The 21801-nt window shown below is 42.5% G+C and overlaps 1 protein-coding gene across 2 annotated transcripts in view; it reads right to left on the reverse strand.

The window, feature by feature from the left end:
* The window catches only part of LOC140715310 (cGMP-dependent protein kinase 1), a 779820-nt gene extending 778785 nt beyond the window's left edge, over positions 1 to 1035 (reverse strand). For both annotated transcript variants that reach the window (XM_073027324.1, XM_073027322.1), the window contains exon 1: positions 741 to 1035. In XM_073027324.1, coding sequence (XP_072883425.1) covers positions 741 to 1003 — 263 coding nt within the window. In that variant the 5' untranslated portion in view covers positions 1004 to 1035. The remainder of the gene's footprint in view (positions 1 to 740) is intronic.
* Between the last annotated feature and the right edge of the window lie 20766 nt (positions 1036 to 21801).

A 21801-nucleotide genomic window follows, 5' to 3' on the forward strand; every position in this document is an offset into this window, starting at 1 on the left:
GAGTTTCAGGACAGCCGCGGCGTGTTTAACCGGAAAGTGAGAGATCAGCCACAAACCATCCCATTATCGGCTCATATTCTCGTTGGTTATGGATGGGTGAGTGCGGCAGATGATTACTGAGCCAGTGACGTTTCGAAGGCCGGAGTTAATGGTTTCCGATGTGGAGCGGCGTCCGAAGAGCCTCGTCTGACATGAATAACTTACCGAAAAATTTCACCCCGGGTCCTACCACCAGCACTTTACCCGAACTACGTCAATCGAACAAACCAGCCTCTGCAGTGTCCGATGCTACCCTCTGAATTCAGTACCGGGCAGGGTTATCTTTACGAATTACTAAGTAACCGGGTGGGGGAATCGAGCTCACGGTGCAGACACATAATCCCGGACAGTTTCAGAAGCCGTCACAAGTGAGGGGCACATAGCATTTCCCAGCAGCAGCCACCGTACAACCAACGATACTTTACTGCCACTTTTATTAAAATAACTACTTTCTGAAATGCGACGGTCATTGCATATGTACATTCAGATCAAGCCAGGACAGAGCTAAGAACTCTGTCTAAGAGCACTCCAAAACATCTCCATTGCGTTCCCACAAAAGCATGATTAAGACTGTTCCCTTAAACCAGCCAACAGATACCTAACTGCACTTGCTAGTGTTAAAAGTCCGGCGATGCGCGTTGAGGATGGGCGCGGGAGATGGCTGCTGACTGCAGTGAGGGAGGGAGGGGGAAGAGGCTCACCTTTCAGACTTAGCGTATCTTCTGAAGGACTGCCGCGTGAGGTCCTGAAAGGAGAGGGTGCTCTGGGGCTCGGCGGAGATGCCCTGCGCCCTTCTGGTCCTGGGCGCCATCTGGGTACTGGGCAGCACCGACTGGCATTTGTGTAACTTTCTCCTGAGCTCCTGGATTTCCGTGTCCTTCTCCGCCAGGCGTGACTCCAGCTCCCGAATCCGGTCGTCTTTCAGGCTGAGAACCGCGGCAAAATCCTTCTTTAGTTCACTCATTTTGTTACCTATGTATTTATATATAGTGTACAACCGCGGGAACCGGGGACGGAAGGGTGTTATATATATTTAGAAAAAAAAACCAAACAAAAATCTCAACTGTGACCTTCCAATAAGTTCTGTGTTCCTTGGGATCCGGTACTAAATGGTGTTGATGAGATTGGCCCAAAGCACTTATGACTGAATGGACGGGAGGAGCTTCAGTGGGTATCTCTGAATGCTGTGTGTATCGATGCTTACTGCTAACCCGGAGCTTCTCCTGGGAGCTGGAGATTATCTTTCTTTTAGAAACCAATTAGAGCGCTGTTCTGGCTCCCTGGAGTCTGAAACACTCAACGCGACTGTCAGTCATTCGCCAAGGGCCAGATTCCTTCCATCGGACAGCCGGTCGTTTTAGTCAAACTGGCGCACAAGAAAGAGGGAGAAGAACAGCTTCCCGGTGTGGAAGGGCAGCGCATGTGATGGACTACAGTGACGCACCGCCCAGTAAATGGTTCACCCGAGGTGCTGCTACGGGACCGGGGAGCTGCGAACGGCCACGTGAACGCGCACACCCCCGTCTCTCCCAAGCAGCTTGTCTTATTTCCACAAAGTGACGCCGTGTCCAGGGACTAAAGTTTGGCAGGACCGTGACTGGAATATTCTAAATTAGTCCATCCAAAAGGGGGACGGTATCCCCTGGAGTCTGCCAGTCTTAGTTCCTTATAGTTCTGCCTGAAAGCCGTAGCTGGCATCTCATTCGATCCACGAATGGACCGTGCTAGTAAATTCCGATGTTTCCTTCCTCTTATACAAGGTGTATGCAGTATGAATTCCTCCTGTTGAAACAGTCACCTTCGTCTGTGGAATCAAACAACACAGAAATAATGATTATCTTTGCAGGGGCTTTCATGCGCTAATATTTGGCTGCCATTTTTCAGGTTATTTGTTTCCACAACTGTAACCAAACGTGGCTCCAGTGCTCCCGTTACACGGGTCTCTCAGCTCACACGGTGCTGTTCCAAGTCTATCTGGGCACCGACGACGTGTACCAAGTTAAATGTAAGGAGTTGTTGGTTCCGTCTACATTTAATTCACGTGCCCCACACTAAAAACTTTGCCTAACAAAAACCACATTAGTTCTCCCCACATGGGACAAGATTTAGAGTAGTTTAAAGTAATTTCGTCGAGTTTACTTAAATGTGCCATGGCACTAGATGAAATCTTCTGCACCCGAAATTCTTTAAAGGATCTTTGTTTATTGTTACGTTTTAAATGTTCTGCAGAGATTTCTTTTAAGTCTATTCTCACATTCCTTATTAAGCAGGGGCCAATTACTGGGGAGATTGTGGCAACAAATTTCTCTCTTGCGCATTTTCTAAAAATACCCGGATTAATATATGCATTAATTAAAATAAAGTACACCATGATAGTTAAGAAGATGTATCTTTGATTCCGCGTGTACATATAAGTTTGTGTGGATAGTTAAATTCTTACCTGGTACGCAAACCTTGGTAGGAGTTGCTTTTGAACTTCGTAGGGACAGGGTGAGTATCAACAGGGCCCAGCGCCACCGTGTGGGATATACGTGCTATTGCGAAATGCTGACACTCCCAGACTTGCACAGTATTTCCTATAAGAATGTTTTTTTAAAAATGAAAACCATAAATCAGCTTTCCGAGCAACTTATTCAATAGGATACACAAAAGCTAGAAGCTGTTCCTGAACTAGAACACAGATAAAATCCTGGTCAGCACGAAGGCTCACTCAGTAAGCGAGTTAGGTGCTCATGGTAATGAATTGGGGAACTTGCACAGCCAAATTTCAGAGGTTGAGGAGTTGCAAGCTGTGCCTTTTACATTGAAAGGACAGTTTGTCTCAGCTGCCAATTTCCTTGCCAAGTTGCATTAGCTGTCTCTGTGTAGAAAAGTGCAGTTCTTCCAACTGGTTCTTACAGCAAGTTTCTCAAACACAGCAAAAATCAGCTGCCGCACAATACATTATTAAACTCCTTTTTGGAAGCTTCCACTTGTGTTACTATTTGTAAAAACAAATCATGCTCCCTAATGTTGAATCATACAACATTGAAATAGGTTCTTCAGCCCAACTCATTGATGCTGACTAAGTTGACTATGTGAGCCAGTCCCATACGCCTGCATTTGGCCTACGTCCCTCTAAACCATTCTTATCCATGTAACCATCCAAATGCCTTTTAAGCATCATTATTGTAACCACATCTACCACTTCCCCTGGTAGCTTATTCCCTGTACTCAACACCCTCTGTGTGGAAAAAGTCCCTTTTAAACCTCTCACTTTAAGGCTAGACCCTATTGTTTTGGCCACCCTTATCCTGGGGATATCATAAAGAAATTAATTTATTTGTGAATAAAAGCTTTTCTTTGAGTATGGTTGTTGTTTGTTGGAGGTTCAGTCGCAGTTTACATTTGATTAGCATAGGCCTATGAGTCAGGCATTCTGGGAATCCCAGAATGCAAGGGGGTCAGACTTCCATTTAGTCCAACAGATATGAGGTACATACAGATGAAGGACAAAAATGTCAGGAAGATAGGCAAATTGAACATTGTCACATTGAGATACCTATCTGAGGGAGGTCAGGGAATGAACATCGCAGAGTTTAGGGGACAATATAATCAGAATTTATTTTCTTCAGGAGTGACAAAGCAGCCCAGAGGATGTAAAAACTGAAATCACTTAGCAGGTCACGCAGCAGCTTTGGAGTCTTCCATGAATAGGGAGTGCAGATGGGTGATTTGCAAAGTGGTGTGCTCCTTCCACTGCTTACCCTGGGCCCTTGTCTGTTCCTGATACATGGATACAAGATGCTTCATGCCCCCATCCCACTTACTCCAGAAAATACTGACCTGTCACTGAATAACTGACCGAGCTTTGGAATTCCACTTGAGCACAGCAATCACAAAGTTATTTTCATTTATTCATGGTATTTTCAAGAATGCAAATTGATGTTGTCTCCTCAAAGAGACGAGCAGAGAAGTGTGATTGCGGCTGTTCCCCATAGTTCCCTGGTGAGTTCATCTCAACAACTGGCAGGAACCATCTCTTAATTAATTTAAAGTGGCTTGTTTATTTTTGACATCCAAAAATCTTACAATGTTTTATGAGACTGAATATTTAACATTTGAAAATATTTTCAAATGTTTCTCAAACTAGATATTTCCAGTTTTACAAGTTTTGGCAGCTGCGTATGGGTTAGTGCTTTTGTGGGTAAGATCCAGCCCGGTCAGCATTTGATAGTTACACATAGGTGAACCCCCATTGCAGCTGTGATTCTCTATAGGAATGAATCGACATAGGAAGGCAAGTTTATCTGTTGGCCATTCAAGTAATATTGTGCATCTATCTTCAAAATCAAAGCCAGAGTTAATTTATTATCAAAGTATCTATATGTCACCATATATTATTTTGAGATTCATAAGTACATAAGAAAAAGGAGCAGGAGTTGGCCATCTGACCCATTGAGTCTGCTCCACCATTTAATAAGATCATGGCTGATCTGACAATGGACTCAACTCCACCTACCTGCCTTTTCCCCATAAGCCTTAATTCCCCAACTATGCAAAAATCTATCCAGCCTTGTCTTAAATATATTTACTGAGGTAGCCTCCACTGCTTCATTGGGCAGAGAATTCCACAGATTCACCACTCTCTGGGAAAAGCAGTTCCTCCTCATCTCCTTCCTAAATCTACTCCACGAATCTTGAGGCTATGTCCCCTGGTTCTGGTCTCACCTACGAATAGAAACAATTTTCCTTCCTCTATCCTATCTACCCCTTTCATAAGTTTATATGTTTCTATAAGATCCCTTCTCACTCTTCTAATTCCTGTGAGTACAGTCCCAGGCAACTTAATCTCTCCTCACAGTGTAACACCCTCATCTCTGGAATCAACCTGGTGAACCTCCTCTGCACCACCTCCAAAGCCAGTATATCCTTCCTCAAGGAAGGAGACCAGACTGCACGCAGTACTCCACAGTACCCTGTACAGTTGCAGCATAGCCTCCCTGCTTTTAAATTCAGTCCCTCTAGCAATGAAGGGCAACATCCCATTTGCCTTCTTAATAGCCTGCTGCACCTGTAAACCAACCTTTTGTGATCCATGCACAAGCACTCCCAAGTCCCTCTGCACAGCAACATGATGCAATTTTTTACCATTTAAATAATAATCTGCTCTTTCATTTTTCTTTCCAAAGTGGTTGACCTCACATTAACCAACATTGTACTCCATCTCACACAAAATGCTGGTGGAACACAGCAGGCCAGGCAGCATCTATAAGGAGAAGCACTGTCAGGACTGATGAAGGGTCTCGGCCCGAAATGTCAACAGTGCTTATCCTTATAGATGCTGCCTGGCCTGCTGTGGTCCACCAGCATGTTGCGTGTGTTGCTTGAATTTCCAGCACCTGCAGATTTCCTCGTGCTTGCTGTTGTACTCCATCTGCCAGACCCTTGCCCACTCACCTAACCTATCTATATCTCTCTGCAGACTCTCCGTATCTTCTGCATAATTTGTCTTTCCACTCAATTTAGTATCATCAGCAAACCTAGATACACTACACTCGGCCCCCTCTTCCAGATCATTAATGTATATCATGAACAGTTGCGGGCCCAAAACCGACACCTGCAGCACACCGTTCACTACTGATTGCCAACCAGAGTAACACCCTTGTATCCCATCTCTCTGCTTTCTATTAGTTAACCAATCCTCTATCCATACTAATACATCATCCCCAAATCTATGCATCGTTATGCTATGGATAAGTCTTTTACGTGGCACCTTATCGAATGCCTTCTGGAAATCCAAGTAAACCATATCCATCTGTTCCCCTCTACCCACTGCACTCATTATATTCTCAAAGAACTCCAGTAAGTTTGTCAAACAGGACCTGCCTTTGCTGAATTCATGCTGTGTCTGCCTGATGGATCCATTTCTTTCCAGATGACTCACTAATCCTTCTTTAATGATAGCATCAAGCGTTTTCCTAACTACAGATATTAAACTATCTGGCCTATAGTTACCTGCCTTTTGCCTGCATCCTTTTTTTGAGCAGTGGCATGATATTCACTATCTTCCAATCTGCTGGGATCGCCCAGAGTCCAGAGAATTTTGGTAAATCATCCCCAAAGCCTCTACTATAACTTCTGCCATTTCTTTCAGTACCCTGGGATGCATTCCCACAGGACCAGGGGACTTAGCTATCTTCAGACTCAAAAGTTTTCTCAGCACTACCTCTTTAGTGATAGCTAGTGTATCGAGGTCCTCACTTCCCATCACATCCATAACATCTCTCTTTGCATGTTAGGTGTGTCCTTCACCGTGAAAATAGTCATTCAAAGCCACGGCCATTTCATCATTACCCAATATCAGTTCCCCCTTCTCGTCCTCCAAGGGACCTACATTCACTTTAGTCACCCTTTTCTGCTTTATTTAATTTTTTTTAACTTTTACTATCCATTTTTATAATTTGTTCTAGTTTATTTTCATAATCTAGCTTCCCTTTCTTTATTGCTCGCTTTGTGGCACTTCGTTGCTTTTTAAAGTTTTCCCATTCTTCCAGTTTCTCACTACTCTTGGCGACTTGGTACGCACAAGCTTTTAGTTTGATGCCTTCTTTTATTTCCTTAGTTATCCAAGACTGGCTCTCCCTATCCTTACTGTCCTTGCTTTTAACTGGAATATACTTCTGTTGAGCACTGTGAAAAATCTCTTTAAAAGTCGTCCACTGCTCCTCAACTGTCCCACCATATAGCCTGTGTTCCCAGACTACTCTATCCAACTCCTCCCTCATCCCATTGTAGAATTCAAACCCACTTCTCCCACACCATCCTTGAGCCATGCATTTAACTCTCTAATCTTCTTGACCCTCTGCCAATTTGCACCTGGCTCAGCTTTTTAATTTAGTTTTGGTTCTGCTTTTTAATTTAGTCCCTAGCTGCTCAAATTCCCTCAGCAGAACCTTTTTCCTTGTTCTGCCTATGCTGTTGGTGCCCACATGGACCACGCTGACAACTGGATCTTTCCCCTCCCACAGCAAATTCCTCTGCTGGTCACCAGGCAGGCAACACAGCCTTCAGGATGCTCTATCCTCACAACGGAGAACTCCGTCTATTCCCCTGACTATACTATCTCCAATTACAACATTTCTCTTCTTTCCCCCCTCTTGAATGGCTCCCTGAACTACGATGCTACAGTTAGGTTGCTCAGCCTTCCTACAGTCCCCACTCTTACCCACACATCATTGCAGGCATTTACAGGGAAATAAAAAAAATAGAGATTGTGAATAACTCTACATAAATAAAGACTGACAAACAACCAATGTGCAAAAGAAGACAAATTGTACAAATAATATATAATACTGAGAACGTGAGTTGTAGAGTTCTTGAAAGTGAGTCCTTTGGCTGCGGAATCAATGAAGAGTTGAGGGGAATGAAGTTATCCACGCTCATTCAGGAGCCGGATGGTTGAAGTGTAATAATTGTTCCTGAACCCAGAGGTATGGGAACTAAGGCTCTTGTACTTTCTATCCAATGGTAGTAGTGAGAAGGGAGCACGGCCTGGAAGGTGGGGGTCCTGAATGACAGATGCTGCTTCTTGTGTCAGTGCTCCATGTAAATGTGCTCAGTGGTGGGGAAGGTTTTACCTGGGCTGTACCCACCTCTCTCTATCGATTTTTCCATTCCTGGCCATTAGTGCTTCTATACCAGGCCTTGAGGCAACCGGTTAGGATACTCTCCACTGTGCATCTATAGAAGTTTGTCAAAGTTTCAGATGACATGCCAAATTAATGCAAACTTTTCAGAAAGTAGAGGCACTGTTGTGTTTTCTTACGATGGAACTTATTCATGGCAGGTACAATAAATTACCAAAAATAATTTGCTATTAGAGAGAGAATACTAAAGAGATTAAGAGGATTCAACACATAGAGTCATAGAGAAAATGAGCACTGAAATAGGACATTTGCCTCACTGAGCCCATGCTAATAGTCAGCCAACCATTTCCATTAATCCAAAATTAATCCTTTTTTTATTCTTTTCTCTTAGTTTTCATTCCTCCCCCACCCCCAAATTTTACTGCTCACTTACACATTTACAGTTGCAGTTAACTTACTAACCTGCACAACCTTGGATATGAGACAGTATCAAAGAAGCTCACCTGGAAGAAGATACAGAGGAGATGTCAGGGTTAAGTTTTTTATGCAGAGAGCAGTGAGTAAGTGGAATGGGCTGCCGGCAACGGTGGTGGAGGTGGATACGATAGGGTCTTTTAAGAGACTCCTGGATAGGCACATGGAGCTTAAAAAAATAGAGGACTATGGGTAACCCTAGGTAATTTCTAAAGTGAGCACATGTTCAGCACAGCTTTGTGGGCCGAAGGGCCTGTAGTGTGCTGTAGGTTTTCTATGATAACAGGAAGAACATGCAAACCCTATACAGTCAGGACTGAACTTGGGTCTCTGGCATTGTGAGGCAGCAGATCTATCAACTAAATCACTGTTACTGCTATAACAATTAATGCCATCAATTACTGTGGACCAGACAGCCAGCATCTCAGAGTCACAGAGTTACAGCATAGAAGCCGCCATGTCAATGCCAACCTTTTTGAGCAACTCTGCTAATCCCATTTGCCCACATTAGGTCTGTAACATTCTGTGTCTTGCTTATTTAAGTACCTGTCTTAATACCTCTTAAACATTGTAATTCTACATGATTCCACCTGCTCAACATCTCTCTGCAGAGAAAATCTATCATGGGCCCTAAAAGAGATAGTTACTGTGATAATAAATGCACACCTGACGCATGATGATATCCAAAGTTACGGAACCATCCTCGAGAGTTAAGAGACTACATATAAAATAATAATATCCCAGAAAGGGAGGTGGAGAAACTAGGGATCATTAATTATTTAATCAGACATCAATTGTCAGAAAATTGCAAGAATCCATGAATAAATCTATTGTAATACCACACTTCAAAATTACAGTACGATTAGGTAGAGTTGTTGTATATAAAAGAAAAATTATTTTGGATAAATCCTATTTTTTTTGAGGATGCCCCTGGCAGGGTGATCAAAGAGAGCCAATGGATATTGTACATCGGGTTCTCAAATTGCTCAGGTACCATATGAGACCTGTGCTACATAAAATAAGGACAGACAGGGTTGAAGTGTTATAATGGTATGGATTTTTTAGGGCAGAAGGACAATAGAAATTAAACAGAGTTATGCACACAAAATGCTGGAGGAACTCATCAGGTCAGGCAGCATCAATTGCTGTTACTGTTAAGTCTATCATCCTACTGGGGCATAGGTCACTGACAGCAGCTCGACAGAGTCCTCTGCCTTGGGCCAGTAGAAGTTTGATAGGCCCTGTGGCTTCCGCCATCTTGCTGTTTTCAGCACACACCTTTATATGTTTTCTAGGCTAAGAACTTTAGTCTCCCATTGATGAGGTCTTTGGGGCTTCTGCTGGCATTTCAGTAGCAATGTCTTCTTACTGGGTGGGTCTGCTAGCCTATGCCCTGCCCCCGTCCTTTTGCAGCCAGGCCTGAGACCATCCATGGTGAAGTTAGGCCACACCTAAGGAGAGGAATAAAGAATTGACATTTCGGGACCTGATGAAGGGTCTCAGTCCAAATTGTCGACTCTTTATTCCACTCCACAGATATTGCCTGATCTGCTGAGTTCCTTGTGTGTGTTGCTCTGGATTTCCAGCATCTGCAGAATCCCTTGTATTCAGAAATTAAACAGACTGTTTTCATGTTGGAAGGGTTACTTCTGCAGTGCTGCAAGGATGAAATCCAAGCCTTCGACTATTTACAACCTGTATGGAAAAGCTAAATGAAAAGTACAAACATTTTGAGCTTGGTGCATATAAATGGTACTTAAGTAAGTAAGTCTTCAAAAAAAAAGCACGTTGCTCAATGTCTTCCTGGGCTTATTTGTTATTGTGATTTATGGCCATTTTACATCCAGGTGTATTCTATTGAGATTAGCAGGAGATTTGAGCACAACTTGACATTGGCAAAATGTGTGCAGGAGTGGCACTTTTACGGAATGAATGAACTTCTCAAATTTGTTGACGGATGAAATTCCAAGGCAATAATTTCAGTTCTGGTGCAGCAATGTACAGTGACTGAATCAAGATGGCTGTAATTATAGACACAAACAAACCTGGTTATCAATTAAGGGCCTCAATCAACAGCATGGAAAAAGCTTTGACGTTTGGAAAGGCTTCTTGATCTAGCCTATGCTATTTTTATTATAACTCATTTTTGTACTATTCTTTAAGCGCACTAAGAAACGATGCCAAAACTCCAAGGATAATCTTGTGTTGTTCTCATCACCAGTGGGGTTCTGCTAAATATAGCCTAAATTCTCGCTTGATCCAGCACTTCAGTCAAATTCAGCTGCAGCTCAGTCCCTCCTGCACCCACACAATCACCTCTTGTAGGATCCTGATATAGATGCTTCCCGTAAGAGTTATAGCCACACAGCCTGAAAACAGGCCTTGGAGCCCACGATGTCAATATCCTGCAATCTGTGCTTCAAACACTGCAATATGTCAGGAAGGGAGAGATTTACCTGGATGCCGTGTTCCGGGAGGCGGTCACACCCACTAGATTAACTGCTTCAAATTTGGCCTGTGATTAGGGGCAAGAGAATGTGACTGTGTGTGAGGCAGGTAGGGATTTCCAAGAGGTGGTGCTGGAGGAGCCTCAGCCCTTGAGCTTGTCCAACAGTTCTGAGATTCCTGCTGTCTATGTGGGCACGAGGGTGGGCTGAGGGAAAGCTGAGCCAACCTTACCATGGTACAACAGTTCAAGGAGTCATTCAAGATGTGGCGAGAAGAGAAATGGAGTTGTAAATGGGGCTTGTCCCTTTTGTTCTGTTTGTGTCATGGAAACTATTGGAGCCATGGTGTGCAGTTTGGGACTCGATCGAATGATCCAGTGCCCTGCTGTGCCCGGAGAGCAGCCTCGTGAGGGTCAGAGGCGTGGACCCGAAAAGGACCGAGAGCACGAGCTGGCTCGTGGAAAAGGCCAGAGACGGAACTCGGGGTCATGAACGACTCCACCTTGAAGTGCCGAGGAAGATTGAAGCATCGGGGTGAATGTGGAGGGGGGTCTGTGATTGCTCCCAATGAAAGCCACCAGGGCTTTCAGACAAGGCGCAAGTTCTGAGTCGTGGAAGAACTGTTCGATGTTCTGAGATTTATGTGATTTGACCGTACTTTATTTTGGTTTTTTGGCATTTCCTTTCTTGTGGCTGATTGGTGGGTGTGTGATCTGTTGGTTCATTGTGTGTAAGAATGAGGGGCCCAGGAGTTCTGTTGCTACTGTCCCTGTCCTTTTTGGCAAGAGAGGAGGTCAGGAATTGTTATTGTTGCTGTTTTCTTTCTGTGAGTGAGGGAGTCAGGGATTGTAATTGTCACTGTTTTATATCCCGTAGGGGGGAGGTGTTTTTAACATTGGTCTGCGCGCGCGCACACACACACACACACACACACACACACACACACACACACACACACACACACACACACACACACACACACACACACACACACACACACACACACACACACACACACACACACACACACCCCCCCCCCCCCCCCCATCCAGTTACAACGGAAAACCATTGACTGAGGTCCGCTTCAACATCAGGACCCTTACCTTCACACTTCCCATTTTGGGATGTTCTCCATAGTCCCTCATATAACGACCATTCTTCTCACAGTTTATCTTGTTAATGTATCAAGTGTTCAATTGCAGATTTTGGCACTCTAGTTATCTTTGCCAGCTGAAGTTAACTGGTGTTAAAGTATGTGGCTTTAAGTTAGGTCTAGTACAGTAATTTTTTCAGCTGGTGTCGAATCTGTCCATGGTAAGGGCCTCAGTTTTTTTTAAGTCTAAGAGAAAACAAAATTATCAAAATTCACTGCTTTTTGAATTGGTGTCTGTTGGCCCAAATGGATAACGTAACACAAGCACACGTAACTGACGCATCTGTTCACTCTAAGTCCAACAGCCACACATATCTGACCTTCTCCTGCCCCATAGTGTCCCAAATAAACAAAGGGAACCCTGGCCATTTTCCTGATCTGTTTTTGTTCTTTAAGAGTTGTCCCATATAAGCAGCTGCCCTGATTAACCTTTGGTGCAATTAACTGGAATCGACTGTATTGCTGCCACAAAGCAACAAATTTCACAACATTATTGGTTTATTATTGAGATACAGCGCAGAATTGGCCCACCAGCCCTTTGAGCCCCGCGATCCCTCAACTTAATCCTAGCCTGATCACAGGTCAATTTACAATGACCGATTAACCTACCAACCAGTAGGTTTTTGGACTATGGGAGGAAACCCAGGCAGTCACAGAGAGAACATACAAACTTCTTACAGGCAGCAGCAGGAATTGAACCTGAGTTGCTGGTACTGTAAAGCGTTGTGCTAACCACTACACCTTCATGCCGCCAGAAGCAATACTGTTGCCATGTGACAAATGTCAGTGATAATAAACCTGATTCTGATTCTCGACACCTTCAACGTGATTTCTCTAGTGACAAATGAAAAACTATTTTGTGTTGTTCCAATTGAATAAAATGTTTCATTCTCCAACTTAAATCAATAATATTCAATCCCAAAAGTTAAGTTGAAAATGATGAAGAATCCATTAATTACAGCAGCAGGGGAAAACGGGTACATAGAATTTTGTAATTAGCTCCATAAAGGGATACTTACAGTAGTTGACTTCAATATGACCCAATCTTCCCCTAATCCCACAATCACTTCCAGTGCGATACATACATAAGTGACACAAGAGACTCTGATCACTGGAATCTGACAAAACAACAAACTGCTCGAGGAATTCAGTGAGCGAGCGGCAACTGTACGCGTGTATGGTTGGGTGGGTGGGGGGAGGAGGGAGTGGAAGGAATTAAGTCCCTGATGCAGGATCTCTACCCAAACCACTGACAGTTCTTCCCCACCTCAACAGGTACTGCTTGACCCAGTTTACTTTTTAACCACACAGTGAATTAATTTGTTGATCGCATACAGTATTCAGCCATAATGTAAAATCAACAAGGTAACATAGGCAGCCCAGTGAGTGAGGATATATTCTATTTAGCCCACTTCACTATGCACTTCAATGAACCTTGCTGTTCTCTCTCCACAGTGCTGAAAATTCCAGACAAGCTGTTCTTTTGCTGGAGAATAAACAAGATGGACTGTCTTGTGGCTAGAGGATTGTGTATGTGCATGAGTGGGATGGAGGAACGGGGCTTGTTGTTGCATTCCATGTTCTGCTGAGCATTGTGAACATGCTGTAATGGCAGCAGACTGTGTGCTGACACTTGTGGGCAGCCCCACAACACACCCTCAAGCATGTTGACTGTTAACGCAAACGAGACATCTCACTGTATGTTTTGATGTATCTGTGAAAATAAGCCTGTATCTTGAATCATTTACAGAAGGTGTGTATTATTTGTAGTCTGAAGAAAAAAAAAGTTGTTCATCTTGGAAATGATATTAAACTTGAAACCAGTTTCTTAATCCTTTACATAAAAGTCATGCTGCACTGTGACTGTATCTGGAGATCAGCTATACCCAGAATCCAAGTTTATACAGATAACGGGTGTTATTGTTCTTCACAATGGGTGCGTCCAGTGATGCTCATAGTTTAGGATTAATGATTATGACATGATTGTTTGTTTACTGATCAGTAATATGCAGCTAGTTGCCAGGAAATGTAATATCTGCAACTTACTATACAAGCAGAGTTTGTAGAGAATGGTATTTTGGCCCAGAGACCAGGGATATTATGAACATTCTTATCTGGTTAGAGCCAGAAGAATTTATAGATGAACGAAAGGTATTTGGGTCTAAGCAATAACATAATTCTCATTGATCTATTCCGCTTGTCTGATTTGACACAACAGTTCCAGAGCATTTTGAGAACTTTGTGGAGGCAATATTAATGGTTTCTTCCCAGTAGCTTCAGGTACCTCATGCAGGTAGAGCAGATCTCAGAAACATTTGGGAGACCAGGACTGCACGATGTCTACATACATTTGGGAATCACTGGCTCTTGACTGTTCAAACATTAAAGATGGAGAATTTGGGATGGTATTAAGATCCACAAGATATTTAGAGCACACAGGAACCCCCAAAAATGATGAAAGGACAGACAATAAAAAAAAAAGCTTATGACAAGATGTGTTACCCTTTGAGTGAAGAAATGTCTTAGTATCTCAGTCCCACGTGCTCACCCCTTATTTTAGAGACTATAATCTGTAAACATCCTTCCTGCATCTGCTAATACATGGAATACTTTTGCACATTTTGATGTAATCGCCTCTCACTCTTCGAAACCCTAGAGAATAGGAGACTTAACTTCTCCTCATAGGACAATCCATCTCCAATGCAGGAATCAATCTGACTGAGCCCTCATTTTACTCCCCTAATTACAAGGATATTCTTCAGTGGCATAGAGGTAGGGATTTAGAACGTGAGTCTATCGCACACTCCGGAGCAGAAGGTGGCGGAAATGCACCACTAAGCTGGGTGCCAACCGCCGTAAAACAAGATGGAGAGAGAGAGACAGGGGCATAGAGGTAAGACAGGTATATAAAATTCCAAGTGTCATCTAATTATGTCCCCATGTTGTTGCAGTAAGTTACCTTTATTTTTGCAGCTAAATGCTTTGGGAATTAGTTCAAAGTAAGTTTATTATCAAAGTATGTATATGTCATCATCCTAACCCTGAGATTCATTTTCTTGCAGGTATTAACAGTAGAACGAAGAAATACCAGAGTGGAATCAATGAAAATTGAGAAAAAAAACAAAGTGCAAAATAAGACAAACTGTACAAATACAAAAAGAGCCAAGTAATAATAATGATTAATAAATAGTATTGGAGCATGAATTGTAGTCCTTGAAAGTGAGTCCATAGGTTGCAGAATTAGTTCAGTTTTGAGGTGAGTGTAGTTATCCAGTTAGTTCAGGAGCCGGATGGTTGATAGATAATAACTCTTCCCGAACGGGGTTGTATTGACCCTGTACATCCTTCGCATTGGCAGCAAGTCCCAGACAGTGGGAGTCTTGGATGATAGATGATGCTTCCTTGAGGCAGTACTTCTTTCATGGTGAAAGAAGATTATAGCAGGGAGCTCAATGTCCAAGGATACACATTGTATCAAAAGGACAGGCAGGAGGGTAGAGGGGGTGGCATTGCTCTGTTGGTAAAAAATGAAATCCAATCATTGGAAAGAGGTGACAAAGGGTCAGAAGGTGTTGAATCTTTGTGTATAGAGCTAAGCAACTGAAGGGTAAAAAGACCCAGATGGGAGTTGTATACAGACCCCATACAGTAGTAAGGATGTTGTCGACAAATTAGAACGAGAGATAGAAAATGTGTACCTAAAGAGCAATGTTACAATAGTCATGGAGGATTTCAATATGCCACTAGATTGGGGAAATCAGGTTGGCTCTGGATTCCAGGAGGGGCAATTTCTAGAGTGCCCACACGATGGCTTTTGGAGTTGAGCCCACGAGAGGATCAGCTATTCTGGACTGGGTGTCATGTAATGAACCAGAATTGATTAGAGAACTTAAGGTAAAAGAACCTTTAAGGACAAGGTGAAATTTGAGAAAGAGAAGCTAAAGTCAGATGTATCAGTATTATAGTGGAGTAAACGAAATGATAGAGGCATGAAAGAGGAGCTGGCCAGAATTGATTGGAAAAGACCACTGGCATGGATGACGATAGAACAGTAATGGCTGGAATTTCTGGAAGCAAATCGGAAGACACAGGATATACACATCCCAAAGAGGAAGAAGTATTCTAAAGGCAAGATGACACAACTGTGGCTAATAAGAGAAGTCAAAGCCAACAAAAAAACCCAAAGAGAGGACATATAATAGAGTGGATATTACTATGAGGTTAGAGGATTGGGGAACTTTTAAAAACCAACAGAAGGAAAATAAACATAATTAAGAAGGTAAAGATGGAATATGAAATTAAGCTAGCCAATAATATTAAAGAGGATGCCAACAGTTTTTTCAGATACATAAATTGTAAAAGAGAGGCGAGACTGGATATCGCTCGCACTGGAAAATGATGCTGGAGTGATAGTAATGGGGAACAAGGAAATAGCAGATGAACTGAATAAGTATTTTGCATCAGTCTTCACTGTGGAAGACACCAGCAGTATGGTGGAAGTTCCAGGTCATGAAGTGTGTTAAGTTGCCATTACCAGAGAGCAGGTTCTTGGAAAACTGAAAGGTCTGAAGGTAGATCAGTCACCTAGACCAAATAGTGTACACCCCAGGGTTCTGAAAGAGGTGGCTGAAGAGATTGTAGAGAAATTAGTAATGATCTCTCAAGAATCACTAGACTCTGGAATGGTTAATAAAGACTGAAATATTGTAAATGTCACTCCACTCTTCTAGAAGGGAGACAGATGAAAGAAAGGAAATTATAGGCCTGTTAGTCTGACCTCAGTGATTGGGAAGGCATTAGAGTTGATTATTAAGGATGAGGTCTCAGGGTACTTGGAGGCAGATGATAAAATATGCTGTATTCATCATGGTTTCCTCAAGGGAAAATCTTGCCTGACAAATTTTTTAGAATTCTTTGAAGAAATAACAAGCAAGATAGAGAAAGGAGAATCAGTTGATGTTGTGTACTTGGATTTTCAGAAAGCCTTTGACAAGGCATCACACATAAGACTCTTTAACCAGCTATGATCCCATGGCTTGTGACAGGAAAGATTCTAGCATGGACAAAGCAGTAGGCGATTGGCAGGAGAGAAAGAGTAGGATGAAGGGAGCCTTTTCTGGTTGGCCACCAGTGACTAGTGGTGTTCCACAGGGGTCTGTGTTGGGACTGATTCTTTTTACATTATATGTCAATGATTTAGATGATGAAATTGATGGCTTTGTTGCAAAGTTTGTAGGTGATATGAAGATAGGTGGTGGGGTAGGTATTTTTGAGGAAGTCAAGAGGCTCCAAAAGGACTTAGACAGATTAGGAGAATGTGCAAAAATTGACAGATTGAATACAATGTTGGGAAATGTATGGTCATGCACTGTGGTTGAAGAAATGAAAGGGTTGACTATTTTCTAAATGGAGAGAAAATACATAAATCTGAGGTGCAAAGGGACTTGGAAGTCCTTGTGCAGGATTCCCTAAAGATTAATTTTCAGGTTGAGTCTGTGGTGAGGAAGGCAAATGTGATGTTAGCATTCATTTCAAGAGGAAAAGAATATAAAAGCAAGGATGTAATATTGAGAATTTATAAAGCACTGGTGAGGCCTCACTTGTATTATTATGAGCAGTTTGGGGCCTCTTGCAGTAGAAAAGGTGTGCTGAAACTGGAAAGGGTTTAGAGGAGGTTTACAAAAATGATTCCAGGATTGTATGGCTTGTCATATAAAGAGCATTTGATGGCTCTGGGCCTGTATTCACTAGAATTTAGAAGAATGAAGGGTGACCTCATTGAAACCTACCGAGTGGTGGAAGGCCTTGATAGAGTGGAGGTGGAGAGGATGTTTCCTGTGGTGGGAGAGTCTAAGACCAGAGGATGCAACCTCAGAATAGAGGGGCATCGTTTTTAGAACGGAGAAGAGGAGGAATTTCTTTAGCCAGAGAGCGGTGAATCTGTGGAATTCTTTGCCACAGGCAGGTGTGGAGGCCAAGTCTTTATGTATTTTTAAGGCAGAAGTTAATACATTCTTGATTGGTCAGGGCATGAAGGGATACAGGGAGAAGACAGGAGATTGGGGCTGAGAGGAAAATTGCATCAGCCATGATGAAATGGCGGAGCAGACTTGATGGGGATCCTATATCTTATGGTCTGGTGGTCTTACTCCTGGTAGATGTGCTCAATGGTGGAGAGGCTACTAGAGCCTATATATTGTTATACCCCTTAAATGTTCCTACACCTATATATTATCTTTAATTAATATATTTATATGGACATCCAGATCACTCTGAATACCTCTCAAACTCCCACCATTTAAAAATATTCAGCCTTTCTACATTTTTCTGCATTTTATTCCATTTGCCTTATTCTTCCCTATTCACTTATCCAATATGTATCCGCTGAAACCGTACTGCATCTCCTCACAGCCCACACTGTTTTGTAATATATTTAGTCCCTTTATCCAAGTTATTGATGTAGATTGTTAAGAGCTGGGTCCCCATCACCATTCCCTGTGACATCCCAATTTTCACAGCTTCTCAGCCTAACAAAGTGATCCTATTGTCTGTTTTCCATCCCATGACCAATCCTGAAACCACACCTGTGAGAAACCCTCAATGCCACGTGCTCCATTTTGTTTCATAACCTCTTCTGTGGCATTTTATTGAAGGCTGGGGGACAAAGAAATGGTGGACAACCTTAATAAGTATTTGCATCAGTCTTCACTGTGGAACACACTGGCAATATTCCAGAAATTCGAGAGTGTCAGGGGGCAGAAATGAGTGCAGTTGCTCTTACTAAGGAGATTGTACCAGGAAGCTGAAATGTCTGCAAGTAGATAAGTCAACTGGACCAGATGGACTACACACCAGGGTTCTGAAAGAGGTAGCTGAAGAGATTGTGGAGGCATTAGTAATGATCTTTCAAGAGTCACTCTTCTGGAAAATTGTAAATATTACTCCAATCTTTAAGAAGGAAGGGAGGCAGACAAAAGGAAAATATAAGCCAGTTAGCCTGACTTCAATGGTTGGGGTTCATTATTAAGGATGAGGTCTCAGGATACGGGAAAGATACCGGCATGGATAGAATTGATTGGTTGATTGGCATGGAGGCAAAGAGTGGAATAAAGGGGGCCTTTTCTGGTTGGCTGCCAGTAACTAGTGATGTTCCGCAGGGATCGGTGTTGGGACCACTTCTTTTCGCGTTATATGTCAATGATTAGGACGACAGAATTGATGACTTTGTGACCAAGTTTGTTGATGATACAAGGATAGGTGGAGAGGCAGGTAGTATTGAGGAAGCAGGGCAGCTGCAGAAGGATTTAGATAGATTAGGAGAATGAGCAAAGAAGTGGAAAATGAAATACAATGTTGGGAAGTGTATGATCATGCACTTTAGTAGAAGGAGTAAAAGCATTGACTATTTTCTAAACAGGAAGGAAATTCAAAAATCCGAGGTGTAAAGGGACTTGGGAATCCTCGTTCAGAATTCCTTGAAGGTTAATTTGCTGGTTGAGTTGGTGGTTAGGAAGGCAAATGCAGTGTTAGCATTCACTTTGAGAGGTTTAGAATATAATAGAAAGGGTGTAATGTTAGGGCTTTATAAGGCACTGGTGAGGCCTCATTTTGAGTATCATGAGCAGTTTTGGGCCCCATCTAAGAAAAGATGCATTGACATTGGAGAAGGTTCAGAGGACGTTCACGAGAATGATTCTGGGGAAAGGCTTATTGTAAGAGAAACAATTGATGGTTCTGGGCCTTTACTCGCTGGAATTAAAGAATGAGGGGGGATCTCATTGAAGCCTATCAAATATTGAAAGGCCTAGATAGAGGGGGTGTGGAGAGGGTGTTTCCTATGGTGGGGGGGGAGTCTCGGACCAGAGGGTTCAGTCTCAAAATAGAGGTACGTCCATTTAGAATGGAGATAAAGAGGAATTCCTTTAGAGCCAGAAAGTGGTGAATCTGTGGAATTTGTTTATACAAATGCTGTGGAGTCCAGGTCATTGGGTGTATTTAAGGCAGTTGTTGATAGGTTCTTGATTAGTCAGGGCATGAAAGGTTACAAGGAGAAGGCAGAAGGTCGGGTTTGAGAGGGAAATGATTCAGCCATGATGAAATGGCTGAGCAGTCTCAATGGGTCAAACGGCCTAAAAGCTGCTCCTATGTCATTTGGCCTTATTATTACCTATGGATAATTGCTCTGGGAAAATTGTATTGGCCTTTTGACGCAAACACAAAAATCCTTGTGAAAACATACTGTCACAGTGATGTCTTATTAGGAATTCCAGTCATTAATGAGGGCAGTATATTTCTAGGTTAGTACTCAGCTTTCCTAGGCTGGGAGGTGATGGTGGTCCCAGGATATTACGGCTTTTCTGGATTATGGACATTGCAATATGTTGTTAAAGTAAGTTCATTGAGTCTCAAAGATACAGCTTATACTGTAGATTAAAGATTCTGCAGACTCAGTTGGGTGTGCATTCTTCTCAGAAGTCTGAAATAAGCAGAAGGCACTATTCCTTAATCTGGCTGAGACATATTAGCCCTTGTATTGTTAGACTGATTTCAATTATATATAACTCTGTAGAAATTCCAGCTATACAAACAAAATGATGCTAAGACCCTTTCACTAAGGAAATCAGACACCATTGGTATTTTTTATGAACAGCATATTGAACTAATCAAACTGGACAAAGATCACTTTCCAATTTTTAAAATTGCTTCATCTCTTAACATCGTATCAATCTTATTTCTGGAATTCAGAAGGAATAAATGTGGTGGGACCTGCAAGATTACTTTGTACAAGATAAATGTTATGGGCCCTAAGTCATACCTGATTAGGTTTTAGACAGTATGGATGTATTCATGAATGGAAGGAATGTGAAGCCTATTTGTAAGGAGAATAGAGTCACTGAATCCAAGGAAATGTCCAGTGAGATCTGAAACATGTTGTGATCCCCACTTAAATTCACTTGTCCCCTTCGTCAAGATATTAATATTCCTTGATTTAAATAGTGATGTCATTGAGCATCAGAGATACATTTTTTGATGGAAGAGTCACATCATTCATTTATGTGACTTACCATTACTCTTTATCTGTTAGTCCAGCCTGGATTTTCTCCAGTTTCTGCTGTGGACTGTAATTGACAAATCCATAATCAGGTAGGGTAAGTACAGAGATTTCTGCCATTAGTAGACGTGAGTTTTTAGGCCATTGGGTTGCTCATTGTAAGGAAGCAACTTCATACCTTAGGGTAACACAAGAAAGAAAGTTTCCATTATGTTCTCCAGTTTTCAACTGCAAGACACAATTTTTGGCTTGATGATGTAAACAGAAGTTACTCTTGCCTCCCCTCAAACATTCCATTCTTGAATTTACACAAGGAACAAGATTATAAACCTGGAGGAACAGAGGGATCTTGGGGTCCACATCTATAGATCCCTCAAAGTTGCCATACAAGTGAACAGGGTTATTAAGAAGGTGCATAGTGTGTTGGCCTTCATTAGTGGTGGGGGTGGGGGGGTGAGGATAGGGTTTCAGAGGCATAAGATAATGCTGCAGGTCCATAAAAGTCTGGTTGTACCACACCTGGAGTATTGCAGAACCTGCAGTTCTGGTCGCCTATTCTTAGGAAGGATGTGGAAACTTCAGAGAGGGTGCTGAGGAGATTTGCCAGGATGCTGCCTGCATTGGAGAGAATATCATATGAGAATAGGTTGAGTGAGCTAGGTGTTTTCTCTCTGGAACAAAGGGAAATGAGAGGTGACCTGAAAGAGGTGTAAAAGATGATAAAAAGTATAGATCAAGTGGATAGCCAGAGACTTTACCCCAGGGTGGAAAAAGCAAATACGAGAGGGCATGGAATAAAGTATTGGGGGTGGGGGGGATGTCAGAGGCAAATTTTTTGTGGTGGGTATGTGGAACGACCTGCCAGGGGTGGTGGTAGAGGTACTGTAGATACATTAGGGACATTTAAGAAACTTTAGATAGGCACATGGATGACAGAAAATGGAAGGAAGAGTTAGGTTGGTCTCGGAATAAGTTAAAAGTTCAGCAGAATGTTGTGGGCCGATGGGC

The sequence above is a fragment of the Hemitrygon akajei genome, chromosome 23, assembly GCF_048418815.1.
Source record: "Hemitrygon akajei chromosome 23, sHemAka1.3, whole genome shotgun sequence".
In the NCBI taxonomy this organism is placed as follows: domain Eukaryota; kingdom Metazoa; phylum Chordata; class Chondrichthyes; order Myliobatiformes; family Dasyatidae; genus Hemitrygon; species Hemitrygon akajei.